A 17,427-nucleotide genomic window follows, 5' to 3' on the forward strand; every position below is an offset into this window, starting at 1 on the left:
TACTAAAGAGGGGTGCTGTGGAAAATGGGGACAAGCCACACAGGAATGTAGGATGCTCACTTTTGCCTCACTGGCATTTGGCAGCGATGCGCTGACTTCCTGTCCCTGGAGACCTGTCATGACCCCAATGTTATTTTTCATCCTCTCTGATGTTAGCATGCTGTTTATCGTTGTCAGCAATTGACCTGGAGTCATAGTTCTGGGCTGGGTGTTGGCTGCAGGAGTGGACTGGGAATCAGATTCGCAGAAAGCTGATCAGAATCCCCTTGCATTCTGAGCCTGTGGCTTTGTAGTCACTGGCTTGACCTGAGAAGCGTGTTTCTTGGTGTCACACACTAGCAGCAGCAGCAGCAACATGAGCTTGGAAAGTCTAAGCTGATGGCCAGCTGGAATCTTAAAGCAACCTGCCACAGCCATCTTGAGGGCTCCCCAATTGCCACTAGAGCCAATCCTGGCCACAGTCTGTTCTTAGAAATTAAGTTTGGTTGTGACTCAGCCGTTCTCATTCATATATATTTTATTTTTCATGCTACAATAGAAGCAACAGCAACATATTTGGATAAAATTTAAAACATGATGAACAAAGTTTAAAAAATTTATTATCTAGCCCTTTTAAGAAGTTGGCTTGTTCCTGGTCCAGAATCAGAAGAGACCATGTTTTTATTTATTTACATTGGAACAGAATTCAGAGTCCTAGGAAGTCCAAAGTGTTTGAGGCAAGGCAGAGCCTCAGGTTCTCCTTGTGAGGATGGCGAACCCGAGGCTGGCCGATGGTGATGGATGCTAAGGAAGCCTGAAGGTCCTGCTGGAAAGGCTCTGAGGCTGTACAGGTCTGAGCTGGTGTAGGCCCTTCCGGAGAGGAGAAAACTCGGCCATGAGTAATTTAGTCAAGAAGCACCATACTAGGCAGGAAAAGTACACACCCGTGCTTTTCTTTCCCAAGGAGAAACAGAATGTAGGGACAGTTTGGCATTGCCACCAATGCCAGCACTTGGCATTGGTGAGGTTGGGTGGTAGAAATAGCCTCACCAGGAGGCTTAACCACCATTCACACCGTGGCAGCAATGGACAACAGACAGGGAAAGCAAGTGTGGCCGCAGCGCCCACTTTCCCTAAGGCTTCTATGCACTGGAGGTTGGCTGTGTGGGGCAGCACTGTGCGTAGTTTCCAGCTTTGGGGAGCGGGGCTTTTGCTCACAGGAACAGTCAAAAGGCGAGCCAAAAATGTCCCAAACACTTTAACTGTTTCCTGGAGACGGTGCTGCAAAAGATGGCTCTGGGCATTTATGGAGAGATGTGTGCAGCCCTTATAGTGTGCTTCTTAAAGTCAGAGAATCTCGTACGCTTCATAACCTGTTACTTGCAACTGAGGGCAAAAAGTACGCTTATACAAATCAGTCCAGAAAGGAGGGTCTACAGGTTTGCTTACTCCTGTGAACCGGCTGTGGAAGAGCGTGCAAAACGAGTTTTCATAACTCAGGTTATTTTGGAAGTGTGCAAGGCATTGGTTGCTCATGCTAAATCCTTCTAAGGCTTATCAGCCAGTTGTGTGTAAACCTGGATTTTCAAGTGCTGAATGGCTTCAGAGCAAGGCATGCTGCTGTCTGATGCAGCTTGATAGCTGCCCCACGAAGTTATCACAGCCACTGGAAGCAGGGCTTTAGGGTTCCAGGGTCTCTGGTTTTTGTGTGGCTGTCTGTGGGGAGCGAGGAAGCCATGCATTCTGTATTGTACACTGAGCTCTGAGAGGAGTCACTTGGTGTCCTTGTCCTGTTCAGCATTTTGGCTTTCGTTATTTTATCTTCACAGTATGAACAATGAATTGTCAAGTCAGCTCTGGCTGGCTATGTTTGTTTTTTTTTTAATTTCAAATATTCATTTGAAGCATTAAATTGTATAATTGAGCATTCAAAAATAGATTTTATGAATTGTGTTGAAAATTTATTTCCATAAAATGTCAGTTTTTTTCTTTTTTCTTTTTTATCTGAGCCTTTAGAAATAATGTCACCTATAAGTTCTGGATAGGTGGCATGGCCAACATGCTAACCAGCTTCCAAGATAGATAATCAAGTACTAGTCAAAGTTGGCAAACGGGACCGAGGTCACCCTGTGAACAAGAAGCAGGGGGCAGTGGTGCCGGAGTTTCTGTGACCAAGCTTGCCTGAAAACCAGGACATGCTCAGATGTAGAACTCCTCCATGTCGTTATCCTCAGGGCCAGATGTTGCTGGTGGCGGTAGCATGTCTTGGCCACTCTGTGTGGCTTTGGAGTCAGGACAAGAGAGCTGTGGGGACGGCTGTGCAAGCGAGGAGACCCCAGAAGCAGAAAGGACATCACTAGTTACGTCTGTGAGACTGGGAGACCTTTTGGTGAATTCAGGGTGGGAATCCCAGGAGGCAGCTGGGCTCACCTCACCGGCAGCAGGCAGTAGTCCTTCCTTGGGACTCTTGGGTGCTGGCCAGTGGCTGCTACATCTCTTGGAGGGGAGGGATGACTCCACTGTGTTGCAAAACCTACTGGGTGCAGAATATGCAGAGACCACAGATAGGTCTGAAGAGGACAGCCGCAGGCCGGTGTCCACGTCTGTCTCCTGGGCCCCCTCTAAGTCATCAACGGACAGGAGGTGGCCGGGCCTCCACTCTGAGGCACTGTGTCTCTGGGAGCCAGTCAGGAGCCGCTGTGGTTCAGTGGGGGAGGGTCCTCCACTGGGCAAACAAAACAAAGACTTGCTTCTCTGGAAAGACCGGGCAGGGCTGGAGGTGCCTGACTGTGGGGTACACTCCTGCTTGTTCCTGGGAGGCAGGGCCACTTGGCTAGGCCCCAGGAACGGGCTGCTCTGTGGGGCTGTCTTGCTGCTGCCCTGGGCTGTGCTGGGTGTGTCCACGGTTGTAGACGGAGCGGAACGAGGCTTCTTCTCGGAGGAGCGGTGCGCTCGGCTACACTTAGGGACCTTCTTGTGTGTCTTCTGTGCCTGCGGAGAGAGGGATTCATTACTCAGAGGATATACTGGGGCTCATTGTTAAATGTAGCATGAAACATATTGCCATTCATAGGAAACTTCCAGCTCTCTCTGAGAAATACAGCTGGCTCCTCGTGGTGACAGGGCATCGCATTGTGTGGAGACCGAGGAATGGAGATGAGGATCCTTAGAAGTCTCCCTGCACTCCTCAAAGCTCTGCTACCCCTGCTTTTGCTCTTCAGCTTAGAGCACACAGCAAGGCTTTAGTGGAGGGAAAGATAAATGCTACTGACATGCTTAACATTTTTAAGGGTTTCTTATTCTTTGCACTAGTCTGTTGGGTACATTGACTTGTTGACTTTAAGTAATTTGATTTCCTGTCACACCCAGGAATGAGTTGTAGACCCCCACCGCCAGATTGAGATATGCTCAAACAATTTGAGATCATGTCAGCATGAGACCAGATGCCAGCACGTGCGGTTTCCTAGAGAGTCAAGAACAAACATCTAACCCAGATACAGCACTGATGACAGATTAAGGAAATGGTCCCACCCAAGTCCGGCGTGGTGAGCCACTGAGTTTACTGGGGTAACTTACAGTAGCAAAAGTCACTCCATGGTTGCGGAATCACCAAATAAGCCCAGACCAGGATGGGCAGTGGATGACTCACGGAAAACAGCATCCTTTGCAACCCCTACCTGAAGAAGGACGCTTAAAAGAAACCCCACACTAGCTCAGAATTGAGAATAATAGAGGGGTTATTTATTTAGGGGTAGATGCACAGATCACAATCTTCTGCTGGAACGGGGAGCAGCAACTGAATCCTGCAGCCTGGAAAAGAGGCCCGAAAGCATGCTTTCCATCAGCGTAAATAGTATAAGAGACCACGCCCAAGTGGGCAGGTAACTTAAAGGCTACTGGCAGTAGGAATCCCTACAGCACCTATCTAAATTGCAGGCAGCTCCCCAGAAGAGAATCTCTCCCCAGCAACTGCTTACTGTTTTTACAACCTTGGAAAGGGCCTTATGACTCTTTTTAACTTTCTGAGTATCCTGAGACTTTTAACTTTGGATAACTTCCCGAGGCTCTCTGTTTCTATTCAGAGAAAATAGTTGAACACCAAAGCACAATCTAGTGTGGACAGTAAGGATGCTTTCCACAAGAGAGAGGGTGTTGGGGGGATCAGCACTTATTAACACTCCGGTAGGAACTACAGGTTCCTTTCTATATTTTGCCTTTTAGGAATTAGGTACCAGAAGGGAACTTGTTGCTTCCCGAGGAATCATGAGGATGTTTGGTAGGGAAGACAGGGTCACCCCTCAGTGCTCATTTTCATGCACCAGCCCTGCTCAGCTGTGCAGTCCACCAGGACTGGGGTGAGCTGGGCACTCCGCTCACGCATGTCTCACCTCCTCTGCTTCTCTCCAATTATTCTTCTGGCCCAGAACGCAGATGATAATGCAGAGTTCCAGTCAGACAACAGGAGTGAGGGCAGTGGGTCTGGATTTATTTAGGAAAGGCACACCTGATTTATGAATCCCTTAAAAACCAGAAAGTTCCTGCCAGGGTTTCTCATGCCAGAGGCTGGCCTCAGACCTGTCTGCTGTCTCTTCTAGTAGCTAGAAGGGACGGGCCTTTCCTTCTAGCAGGTTGAGACACTCACCTTCATAACACACCCTCCCACCTCCCCCATTAATGAACCTGGTTCCCACAAGCCACTAGGAGCTATTGTTCAGTGGAATACGTATCCATTGAGCACTTCTCAGGGGCAAAGGAGAGGGAGCTAGAGTGAAAACCATTCGGGTCTGACCATGTGAATTTAGTTGTTAAACATTATTGAAAGGAAAGAAACCAGAGGATGTGATGCTTGGCACCTGAGGGGACTGGGGGAGCCTATCCAGAAGCCACTGCTCTGATGCTCCAGTTCTTATGTCCTGGGACACCTAGGCTCCACCTGCACGACACACACAGCCACTCCTTGGCCGTTGGCTCAGAGGAGCAGAATCTCCGGGGACTGTCTGCCTGGCATTTCTCTCTGTATAGACATTCTCAGTCTGCAGCCTCTTTGGCTTTCGTCCCGATGGCTTGCTGACCCCATCCCGTCGCCTAGGCTCTCAAGCCACAGCGGCAGCTCTTATTAAGGCTGTTTTTATTAAGTGTAGCTTAAGTCAGTCAGCCACAACAAGACTTCTGCAGGGCTGTAGAGATGGCACAGGTGGCAACGCGCTTGCTGCACAATTACAGGGACCTGAGTTAGGATCCTTGTCAGCCACATACAAAGACAAGCATGTGCCTGTCACCCCAGTGCTGGGGACGGAGATGGGAAGATCTCTGGAGCTCACTGGTTAGTCAGCCTAGCTGAACTGGTGAGTTTGAGGTTCAGTGAGAGACCCTGTCTCAAAAAATAAGGAAGTTTTCAAAAGACACTCAGCGTTGAACTATGGTCTTCACATGCGTGCACACACGGACATGCACCCAATTGCACTTTTGCACATATACATACACACAAAACACACACACACACATATACACACACACACACACTACATGCACAACAAAAAATATTTTTCTTCGAGCCTAAATCATACAAGTCCCAAGTGCACGTGAGAAGGGTCATAGCTGGTGGCTGTTATGAGACAAACCAATTTTCACCACGACTTAAGCTTGGCTGAGTAAGAGAATACAGGACGAGCTTGTGGGGGAAGGAAGACCCAAGGGATGGAGACTTCTTCAAAGTCTGGGAAGGCATGGTTCCCCCGGGCTCCCAAGTGATGTTTGCTTACTAACCAGTATGAGTCACAGTACAGGCACAGTTTCAGTGCCTCTACAGTTCTTGGTGAGCCAGCCTGCAGTCTGGAACTGCTTGAGAAGGGAAGCCAGTGGACATGGTTTCAGGGGATGCTGAAGATCAAGGTTCCCGGTCAAGTGACTGCTGAGGGACATACAAATCTGTCACTCTCAAGAAGCAGGGTGGAGTTAAATTTGGCTTAAAGTCCAGCAGGCAGGTGGACCATGGGCTTTAGCGGAGGAGTTCATGCTTCCACTAGCCCACGTGTGTTCTTGCTAGTTTCTGTGGCACCACGAAGGTGGGAGGCCAGAGAAATCCCACATCCTGCTGCTCCGAAGGAAGCTGGCAGCCGTTCTGGTTTGCTGGGGGGTGGACCATGTACAGTGGAGGTGCCTGCAGGGCGTGTATAACTCAGGCTGGCACAGTGCTGTGGATAACAGCAGGCATCCTGGGGGGAAGGATGCCATCTCTAGAGCCAGGGCTGATGAACATGGTGTATCTAGCCGGCCTCAGAATTACCCAGTGGGATCTCATCTGACCAAGGACAGCTCACCCATGCCAAGGATGGAGCTCTTGCTGTGCTCCCCCGGGGCTGACTCTGTTTCCCGCCTCCCCTGTCTGCTTGATTAGGAACAATAGGGGCTGACAGTGAATTCAGACACTCTGCCCCAGCGGGGGTTTACCGGAGAGAAACGGGAGCTTGGGCTTTCAGTGCTTGGCTGCCAGCTCTCAGGGACGCCCCGGGGAGCCCCAGCAGTGACAGCAGCTGTGAAGACAGCCTGCCTTCCTCCCCTCTGGAGCAGTGTGGGCTGGATGCCCCACTGCAATTCACAAGGTTCTTTCCTCACTATTTAAGGAACTCTCCCAAAGAGCGGAACAGCATGCATAAATTATCTGCTTGCTGAGGGCAACCAGCCAGGAGACCTGGGTAGGCTTCTCCTGTCACTAGGAAATTGGAATCCAACTGCGAGCTTCATCCTGAGACCTCAGCACAGGCAAACAAAGCCGTCTCCTGGGGTGAAGCCCCTTTCTCAAAGGGTCTTAAAAGGCTCACTCCTACATGGTAGAACCATTCCTTCTGTAAGCGCTAGCAGAGGTGATTGGGTCTCTCCCTGGGGCCTGGGGTGTCTCCCAGGTTGTTCAAGGTCAGGGAGTCCTGCCTCTGCTTCCTCTTTCTGAATAAGGCTATCCTCTCCTGTTCTGTCCTTGGCCAAAAACACGATCAGCATAGCACTGCCCGCTGCCTAATAAATCAGAGATAGACCTTTAAACTCAGGGATTAACAGCAACGAGACACATCTCAGGGAAAGTGGGTAGCGGAGTCACGAGAATCTGAGACTTTCCTCTGCAGCATGGGTTCCACAGAAGGTGGCAGAGCTGTGCTCTTTGTTCGCTATCCTCTAGGAGGTGTCCAAATTCTTTCTAAGGGTATCGTCCATGGCCAAAGCCTAGGTCCCCTTTTGAATGGACAGGAGGAAAAGGTGGAGTCAGAGGAGAAGGACAAGGTCACCTTAGGTGGAGGCAGCCAGGTACAACTCGCAATGCATGGCATTTTGAGGGGGAGGTTGGAAGATTGTGGAGGGGATTATTGGCTGTATAAATAATTGGCACTTTAAGGGGGCCGGGGAGATGACTCTGCAGTTAAGAGCACAGGCTTCTCTCTCCGAGGACCCACATCTGACACCTAGCACCCACATGGCAGCTAAGTACAGACCCAGGGGCTCTGACACCCTCTCCTGGTCTCTGCAGCACCAGGCACTCACACAGTGCACAGACTTACATGCACACGAAACACCCATGCCCATAAAATAAAAATTAAAGAGAAAAACTTGGTGGTTTAAGGCAATTTATCTGGAGTGTCATTCCCTACCCCTTTCCCACTCTATCCTTATTGAATGGTGAAGCTTCCTGTAAAACCACAGATTCCAGCAATGCGCCAGCTCCTCTCCTCAGAATGGCGGTGGCAATGACTCAGGTCCAGAGAGAGGCGCACACTCCCCAGCTTTGGTAAAATGTCGTCAAAGTAGTGACAACTCACCCCAGCTGCACTCCTAACAGGCCCTGGCTTCCCTCTGGCTTCCCCCCACAGCTGAGTGGACTCCTGAGAGCGGCCCTAGGCTACCGCCCTCCTTAGCAAGCTAGCTCTGTAAGACCCTGACTTTCTATCGGCTGTGCTTTCTGAAATCCCTACCTGTGTGCTCCGGCCTTTGGGGATTTCCATTTCTATTCTGAAACACAAAAGCTTCATTCACATCTTCCCAAATGCTGCTTTCTATCTCTGCTTAGACGCCTGCCCATCCTCTGAGGCAAAGTGCAATGGGATATTAAGAAAACTGATCTGGCCACCTTTCTTCTCCTGCAGAGTAGGAAGCACCCAGTCTCTGGGCACATTATACGGGCAGAATTTCTAGACACTGGGTGAGCATATCTTTAGTTTTAATAGGTACTTTTAAACACTCCAGAATTGATGCTAAAACGTATAATTCTACCAGGAATTTAAATGTATTTCAATTACTTCACACTTCACCAAGCTCCGGTATTATCATTGTATTTAGGTGTAGTCCTTCTGGTGGGCAACAGTGCCTCATCATTACATTAATTTGTATTTCCCTGATGACCTCTCCACTCCTGTCTCCAGGGTCTCACTATGTAGTCCAGGCTGGCTTCAAATTTAGGATCCTGCTGCTGCGGCCCCGCAGGGTTGGAATTACAGGCCTGTACCACCATGCCTGACTCCGGGCATCTTCCCATGCTCATTGGCTGTGGAGACGACTCTGTGTGTGAAGTGCCTGCCCTTTGTATATGTTCTGGACTGAATACTTTAAAGAAGGTATAGGCACCACAGATATTCTCCGATTGTTTTTACGATTAAACACTTCTATTTATGTTTAAGCACTTTTAGTTTTAATGAAGACATTTACATGTTTTCTCAGTGCTGCTACTGTGCTATGTTAAGAAGGAATTGTTGCAGGTGCCAATGAGGCTACGATTTGCTATGCGAGCATGAAGCCTAGGGCTCGTCCCCGGGACCTCTAGTGAAAAGAGGCAACTGAGTCTTGAAAGATGACCTCTGACCCTCACCCCTGTGGCACATGTGCAACTGGGCGTGCGGCATGCACACACACACACACAAACACCACACACACACACACACACTTAAGCATGCATGTAGGCACATGCTTCTGAAACTCATATTAAGGTCATTTTAAATGATGTATATGTATGCTAAAATATACCATAAGAGGGGGCTGGAGAGATGGCTCAGAGGTTAAGATCACTGACTGTTCTTCCAAAGGTCCTGAGTTCAATTCCCAGCAACCACATGGTGGCTCACAACCATCTGTAATGAGATCTGATGCCCTCTTCTGGTCTGCATGTGTACATGCAGGCAGAATACTGTATAGATAATAAATAATAAAGAAAACATTTAAAAAAATATACCATAAGACAGTTATCTTTTTTTTTTGTTTTGTTTTGTTTTTCAAGACAGAGTTTCTCTGTGTAGCCCTCAAACTCAGAGACCCACCTGCTTCTGCCTCCTCACTGCTGGGATTAAAGGTGTGCACCACCACACCTGGCCTGCCATTTGGTTTTGAGAGGGAAAAGTTGCAAAGATTCTTGTATTAAAGTAAGACAGCAGGTATAACTAATGCTTGAGAACAATAATTTCTACGTGAGAAAATTCTGCAAGTCACCTCAGGAACCTGTTTTATGTAACAATAGCTGGAACCAATAGGGGAAATGGGGCAAGGGTCTGAGACACAGCAAAGAGGGAGAGAGCTTCCAGGAGCGCTGGGAACCATCACACACACACACACACACACACACACACACACACACACACACACACACCACGAATGTTCAGTATGCGCATACGGAGAGCAACCAGCCTTTCAATTGTCCCTGGGGCTCTTCTCTTTCTTGCCAGCACCAGTATAAGGAACCCTACTATTTGCATCGTGAAGCCTGTCAGGGAGATGGGGCTTGTGGGATCGCTGTGATTCCAGGAGTGGCATGTAGGCCTTGCCCTTCCTGGCTCAATGTGGCATTCCCTCCCTACTCCTTTGCTTGAGCTTTCCGGCCTAGTGTGGCGGGTCCACATTTCTAGAGAACGAGCCTCTGTCCCTACCCCCTTGACTGTCGTCTGTCTATTCGTGCATGTGTGTGTGAAGAAATATTTGCAAAATCAGTCAATAGTCTGATTAGTCCAACTGCCTTGTGTGTATATGCAATGATATAACTTGATATTAGACAAAGGACAATATGGAGGTTCCATTGTTGTGTGTATGTGTATTCTAATAAAAATTTACTCACAAAAGTAGACAGTGGGCCATATTTGGCCTATGGCCTTTAACTTGCTGGTTGCTTTTTCTATAAACTTTAAAATCAGTGTTCTAATTTTATCAGTCTCTCACCTACACATGAATTAGGATTACTGTCTGCCTGTCTTCCTTTTAGTTCGGTCATCTTCCTCTGACCCCTCCATGACAATACCAGCCTGGAACACTGACTCTTGGCCATTTCATGGTTCACCATGGTAAAGGCACTAGGCAGTCAGCAAGGACAGGAAGGGGGTATGGTTCACTCCTAAAGATATCCTGCCCACGCAATGCATCCAGCTCCTCACGTGGAGCTGGGGTGGGAGGAGGGTTGGTTCTGTTCAACTTGACCAGTCAGGCTGCCTCAAAGAGGAAAAAGGCTAGTCTGATAGACAGAGCTTCAATCTCAGGGGGCTTCGTGTTGTTTGTTGTTATTGTGGTAGGGTTTTCCTGGACTTGAAAGCATAAATTCATGGATAACTGAATTACTACCATCTTCTATAGATTATAAATATGCCATTAGAATTCTAAGGCAGCATTGCTGGAAGACTGAGCCAGCTGACCACACTGGAAAAGAAATACCAATGAAGCAGGCCTGTCAAACATCTTCTAAACCTCCCCTGGCCTTGGCCAGGCTTATGGCATGCCTTGATGACATCTGGTAAACTCTTTCCCTTCCTAGCACCTTAAGCTTGGACAGCCCACAGCACCATTTGGACACATGGCTGTATGTTTTTGCCAGAAATGATGCTGGAGAAAATGTCTCAAGACTGAGGTTGTCACCAACACATGCTAGACGGAACAGAAATAACTGGATTTATTCCATGACAAGGGTCAAGCACTTCATAACCTGAGTGCACCTGGGAGGCTTTAAAAAAGTACCCAACTCCGTAGCACCAGAAACAGCCTCTCTGGGGTCCCAGGCAGGCCATATGGAGCTCCTCAGGTGACCTTAATGTCCAGGCAGAGCTGTGACTTCTTTGACTTGCTGACAGCCCCTCCTGCCTCACCTTTTTTTCTTGTAAAGGTTCCAAACCTGTTTCTATGGCCACTGAAAGTACTGTTTTGAATGGCTACATGTTTTCGGGACTACACATGACCTTGTCAGAGCTGTAACAACACTTCTGTTGATTTACATGAAGTAAGTGTTTGCAACTTGACAGCTCCAAAAGTTGGCTCTGGAACACTGAGACCCAGAGAGCAATGCGGAGGGGACCACACTTTTCCTCTTTGTCTAGTCTCCAACTGTGACCGTTCACTGATCAGTCACTCCTCCGTTTTTTATACAAGCACTTTGGCTAAGTCACAGGGAACTCGTCTTCTTCATTCACTGTCTGGGAAGCGATCTGACAATGGGAATTTCATTGCCATATCCCCTCTGCTGTAACTTTATTCCTTGTTCTTATCTATGAATCTAGTTTTACAACAAAAAGTACTTGTCGGCCCTGAGCCTCATCAGTTCCAACCATTTTTAGAGCTTTAGGAGTTTGTGGCTGTGATACCATCTGTTCATTCCCTTAAAACAGAGAGCTAGAGGATACATACATTTGCAGTGTGGATGCCAGGCACACCAAGACTGCTTACTTCGGAGGAGGTCAATGGGTTCTCCCAGAACAAAGAACTCTCCCAGCCCAAGCTAGACTGAAATTCCAGTGGCCTTCCTCAGAGCTCAGGTAGCCACGGTTATTGGATAGATTGAAGAGTAAAGACAGACCTAATTTCCCCATAAACCTGCTGGGAGAGAGTGCTGGCTATTGAACTCAGACTAATAACAGTGCCTCTATGCTACAGAATTGGGGTAAGCACCCCAAAGTTTCCTGTGTCAATATGAGGTGTTCCAGGAGTGTGTCAGGAACTCCCACCATTCCACCATAAGGTCCTCTCCTGACCAGAAACCTGTGTGGGTTTTCCTGGGTGGTAAACTGTAAAGAAAAACATTAAATAACAACTTGGAACTCTCATCCCCGAGGTGCTCATTCTTTAAGATGCTGTCATGATCCCCGCCATGATAATGGACTACACCTCTGAACTGTAAGCGAGCCCCCAGTTAAATGCTTTCTTTTATAGGAGTTGCCATGGTCACAGTGTCTGGTCACAGCAATGTGGGATGGAGACCTCAAAGCTGCTCGCAAGGCAGGCAGGTTCCCTCTCTGGCTTCCTTGGACCTACAGCATCATTCGTGGTCCCGAGCCCCCAGTTTCTGTGTTCTCCTGAAGTCCTGGTTCTACGTGTTCATGCCATCTAATCCTGTTCCTGCCACCCATGGGACTGTGCCGAGGGTGGACATCTGGTAGAAGGGAACGCAATTAGCAGGTTAGTTTTCTGATCTCCCATCCTCCCAGACACTGATGAAGACAGTCACACCAGAAGGTCAGTGAGAGTCTGAGGTTGTGTCTAAAAGAAAAAACTGTTAGTTTTGATTTGACCCCATTTTCTTATGTGAAAGATTAGAGCCCTTCTTTTAAGAACATTGGGGGGTTGTAAAATTGTCTTTAATAGCAACCAAGTTCTGGAAACTTTCTCTTTGTCCTTATTAATATTTCTTCAACTGTTTAAATCCTTCCTCTCTGTGTGTGGGGGGCGGAGGGTGTATTTTACCCTACAGATCATGAAGGGAAGTCAGGGCAGGAACCTGGAGGTAGAAGTTGAAGCAGAGGCCAGGGAAGAATACAACTTACTGGCTTTCTCTGTTTACTTTCTTACACAGCCCATAGCCACCTTCCCACAGTGGGCTGGGCTCTTCCAAATCAAACATTAATCAAGAAAATGCCCTAAAGGCTTACCTAAGGCTACTTTGATGGGGAAATTTTCTCAATTGAGGTTCCCGTGTTTTAGAAGACTCCAGCTTCTGTCAAGCTGTCACAAAGCTAACCAGTGCAGCAGGGAATCGGGGCAAACCAGAACAAGGGCTATGTCTAAATCAATGTCCACTAGACTTCCTTGATGGGCTCACAAGAGCGTCCATCTGCTTGTGCGCCCCACTGTTCTTGGTTTACACGGCTGGACTCAGCAGTGATGAACCCATAATCTGTTTTAAGCCATTTTGAACTTTGATAGTTCTTAAGATAGCTAGAGGGACACTGTGATGTCCCTCCCAGATGGCTGCTACAGACGAAGAGAGAGAAGACATTTGTCTTTTTTTGGGGGGTGGTGGTTAAAAACAATAGTGGGCCCAGGAAGGTACTGCAGTGTTGAAGTAAGCTCAGGTCTGAAGTATTGTATCTAGGTAGCATTTTTCTTATCAAGAAGAAAAATCATATGTCAGGCAGTGGTGGCACATGCCAGCACTTGGGAGGCAGAGGCAGGCAGAACTCAGGGAGATTGAGTCTAGCCTGGTCTACAAAGAAAGTTCGAGGACAGCCAAGACTGTTACACAGAGAAAAACCCCTGTCTCAAAAAACCAAAAAAAAAAAAAAAAAAAAAAAGAAGAAGAAGAAGAAGAAGAAAAAGAAAAAGAGAAAATCATTAGTAAGACATAGTTGTCTAAATGACATCTTATATAGACTGATGTCTAATACCTGGGGAGTGCAATCCATTGGACTATTAAAAAATACACTAATCATTTTAGTCTTTGATCATATTTTTCTGCTTGATGTTTAAGACCATGTAGGTGGACATTAACTAACTTTGTTTGGTTTGTGAGACAAGGTCTATGTCCCCTGGCTGTCCTGGAACTCTCTATGTAGACCAGGCTTGTCTTGAACTCAGTGAGATCCACATGCTTTTGCTTTTAGACTGTTGGGATTAAAGGCATGCACCACTGCTTCTGGACGGCCACTGTTTTTCCTGCAAAGGCCAGTTTAGAATCAGGTCCTCAGTGGTCACTTGGGTTTGGGAGGGACCTTTGGCTCCTCTGAACCTCCTTTTGCTAGCTGTTCCCTGCATGTGGAGAAAAGTTAAGGGCCTTGCTTGACCATGGTTTTGCTTGGAAGCCCTGAGAACACAATTCCTCTGTGTTGACCCTCTGCTTGTAGACTGGACACCGGTTAGAATCACCAGGTGGGGTCTCCTTGGCTCTTCTGAACAAGCAAATAGATGCAGTGCCCCAGACACAGGACATTTGAGATGTGCTATAGTCCCCTGGGACCTCACTGGGACCTCCTTTTGAATTCCTCTGACACATCAGCGCAGCCTCCAGTTATGGCTGTGGACCACAGAGAAGATTACCTATTCCAATCGGGTACTCGTCACTTCTGTGCAATAGTTAGAGAAAGCTTGGGCCAAACAAACATTTTCAACTAAACTTGATTAAGCATATGTTTGCTGTGAAATGATCTTTCTGTGTGCTGTGAATATTCCTCTCGGTTAATACCAAAAGCTGTTTGACCATTAGCCAGGCAGGATAAGTTTAGCGGAACAATCAAACTGAGAACTCAGATGAAGAGGGGCAGAGCTGGGAGAGAAGTCAGCCAGCTGCTGAACAAGCAGGACATGTAGAAGATGAGGTAACAAGCCACATGGCAAAACATAGGTAGAAATATGGGTTACTTTAAATGTAAGAGTTAACAACTAATAAGCCTGAGCTACTGGTTGGGCAGTAATAATTAATATAGGCCTCTGAGTGATTATTTGGAAGTGGCTATGGGATGGGGCAGGACAGAGAAACCTCCATTTACATATGTTTTTGTCTCAACAAGAAACAATCATCAGTAGCTCCACTGATTTGAGCACAGGTTTGAATCAGTATATTGGACTTTGACTTTAGAAATTTTAATACCATCTACATCAGCTCCAAGTCTCATTTTTTTCACTCTTTGGCTTACTCAGACTTCTGTAACTTGCCTGTGTTTTCTCTATATACAAACCCACTTTTGCTAAAATCATTTACTTTTTTTCCCCTTAACACCACAAAGCACAGTGACATTAACAAATGCGTTTACCACCTGCTGTGAGTCCTCCCCAGGGAGTGGAGGAGACTAGGCATTGTCTATACCCTCTTTATCAAGTCCCAGTGACAAGCCTAGGTTTGATTTCACCCTGGGGAACCAACAAACTCACTGGGCTTACTTCTAGAACATGGGCAAAAGGTTACTGCAGAAGCCTGAGGGACCCCAAAGCAGCTGCACCAGAAAGTCTTTACACAGCGTGAATGGCGGCATCCTCACAGACATGGCGGATTCCCCGCTCCCTAGCCTATGTATTCTAACTGCTCCCCAAACCACAAGGCCGTGTGTAATTAGGGCACAATTACATACAACTGGCTAAGAAGAGCGGCTGGATACTGAGGTGGGATAATGACTCTGCCCAAACTATCATTTTATAAAGGAGCATCAACAGTCAGGACATCCAGCTGTGGAGACCTTCTGCAAGCTGCACAGCTGAGTCAGAAGATGGCAGTTTGGCTCAGGGCAGTGGTTCTCAACCTTCCTAGTGCTGTGACCCTCCAACTATAAATTTCATTGCTACTTCATAGCTGTAATTTCGCTACTGTTATGAATCATAATGTAAATATCTGATATGCAGGGTATCTGATATGCTACCCACAAAAGGTCGCTGCCCACAGGCTGAGAATCACTGGCTTAGAGGCTAGGGCTGTGCCATGTCAGCTTAATAAAAGAAAGCTGAGCCAAAACTAAACGCATAGGATAATGTAGTGAGTTAATGTTATCTGTACACATACGTGCCTTTAGACTATGAGGCTGGGGAAGTTCCCAGGTAAACTTCATGGGCTTTCTAACTTTATATAGAAATGTAGAGTCATTTACCTAACTGTGCTTTGGGTTTTGAAGGGAGTCTAAGTAGCGGGTAGAAAGAAGCAGCAGAATAATAACAAAAATCATTAGATTGATATTTGTAACATCCTGCAGAACTCAATCTAGAAAACACTGTGAAAACTGTGGTGTGGAGTTACTATAGAGATATTTGTTTAGGAAGAGGGTCCTCTCTCCCCCTCCCCATGAGTGTGCATTCCATCAATTGGTTTTACTGTAGACATCTCCATACCATGAGATAAATAATGATAACCTCTGCTGGAAATAATATCTCCCTTAGGTGTTCTTGGGGCACAGTGTCTTCATTCTTGGGGTGTTTGGTTAGTTTCCTTTTTTTATTTTTTTAAATCATTTTTTTAAATATTTTTATGGTTTAACTTTATTTTATGTGCATTGGTGTGAAGGTGTCAGATCCCTTGCAACTGGATCTTCAGACAGTTGTAAGCTGCCATGTGGGTGCTGGGAATTGAACCCGGGTCCTCTGGAAGAGCAGTCAGTGCTCTTAATCACTGAGCCATCTCTCCAGCTCCCTGGTCAGTCTCCTTTATCTCTGTCTCTAACTCTTGTTCTAGGAGATCAGATGCCCTTCCCTGGCATCTGTGGGCACTTACATATGGGGTTCATAGACATGAATCCAGGGAAAGCATCCAAACACATGAAAATAAAATTTAAAAAAATTTTAAAAATAAACCTTGACTTTTCAGGGTCATCTCTCATATCTTTACATGGTACAAGGTCCTGGGTGGGTGGCAGACAGCACACATGGCTTCTCTGAGGACCAGGCCAACAGAAGTACTTGCTTTTACTGATACCTAGCTGAGACCTTCCCTTGCTAGATTTGGATGACTAGGTCGGAAGCCTGTGCCCATAGTCATTTTTTAATGTGCCTGCATGTGGAGGCAAACACTTTGTAAAATTTAGTAAGAAGTTCCATTCCTCCTATAAAGAGATCAGATTGTAGGACAATACAGTACATTGCTATTTTTCCACAGGGGCCACCTTTTAGCCTGCAGTGTCCAGGCCAGGCCGGAGTGTATTTTTTTTTAAATGCCCACCATCCCTCCTCTCTTACAGATGGTTCTCTAGAAGGATGGAGATCAGCACTGAGTTTTGCCTATGAAAACTAAGGGCACTCCTCCTTTGGCTATCAAGAACAAACACCCTATACACACTACGAAGAAGGGAGAATTCCTTTATTTGAGATTAAACCACACCTGCACTGAGCATTGTGTTTTGAATGTGAAATGTCCCGGCAGGCTCATGTGTTTGTACACTTGGTCCCCAGCCGATGACACTGTTTGTGATGGTTACAAAATGTTTAGGAGGTATGGCCTCTTTGGATGAAGTGGGTCACTGGGGGTGGGCTTTGAGGTCGAGACCCTCATTTCCTTTTCTGTTCATTCTCTGCTTCCTGACTGCGGAGGCAATGTCACCAGCTACTTCTTGATTTTGTCACCCCACCATGGAGGACTGTATTCCCTTGAACTGTAAGAATAAACCCTTCCTCCTCTACAAGTCACTTCCTGTCAGCACTCTGTCACAACTGTGACAAAAGCAGCCCATATACTGAGGGGACACCTACAGCCGCGAGATCGCAGCTCCGGGATATGCAAAGCTACAGGTCTACAGGAGACCTTGTCTTACAATTCTC

At 47.0% G+C, this 17,427-nt stretch overlaps 1 protein-coding gene across 1 annotated transcript in view; it reads right to left on the minus strand.

Annotated features, from left to right (window-relative positions):
- Positions 1 to 267: 267 nt before the first annotated feature.
- Fam124a (family with sequence similarity 124 member A) overlaps positions 268 to 17,427 on the minus strand; it is a 46,675-nt gene continuing 29,515 nt past the window's right edge. The window contains exon 4 of the mRNA XM_057785675.1: positions 268 to 2,970. Within this exon, the coding sequence (XP_057641658.1) occupies positions 2,179 to 2,970 (792 nt within the window). The 3' untranslated portion in view covers positions 268 to 2,178. The remainder of the gene's footprint in view (positions 2,971 to 17,427) is intronic.

The sequence above is a fragment of the Chionomys nivalis genome, chromosome 12, assembly GCF_950005125.1.
Source record: "Chionomys nivalis chromosome 12, mChiNiv1.1, whole genome shotgun sequence".
NCBI lineage: Eukaryota > Metazoa > Chordata > Mammalia > Rodentia > Cricetidae > Chionomys > Chionomys nivalis.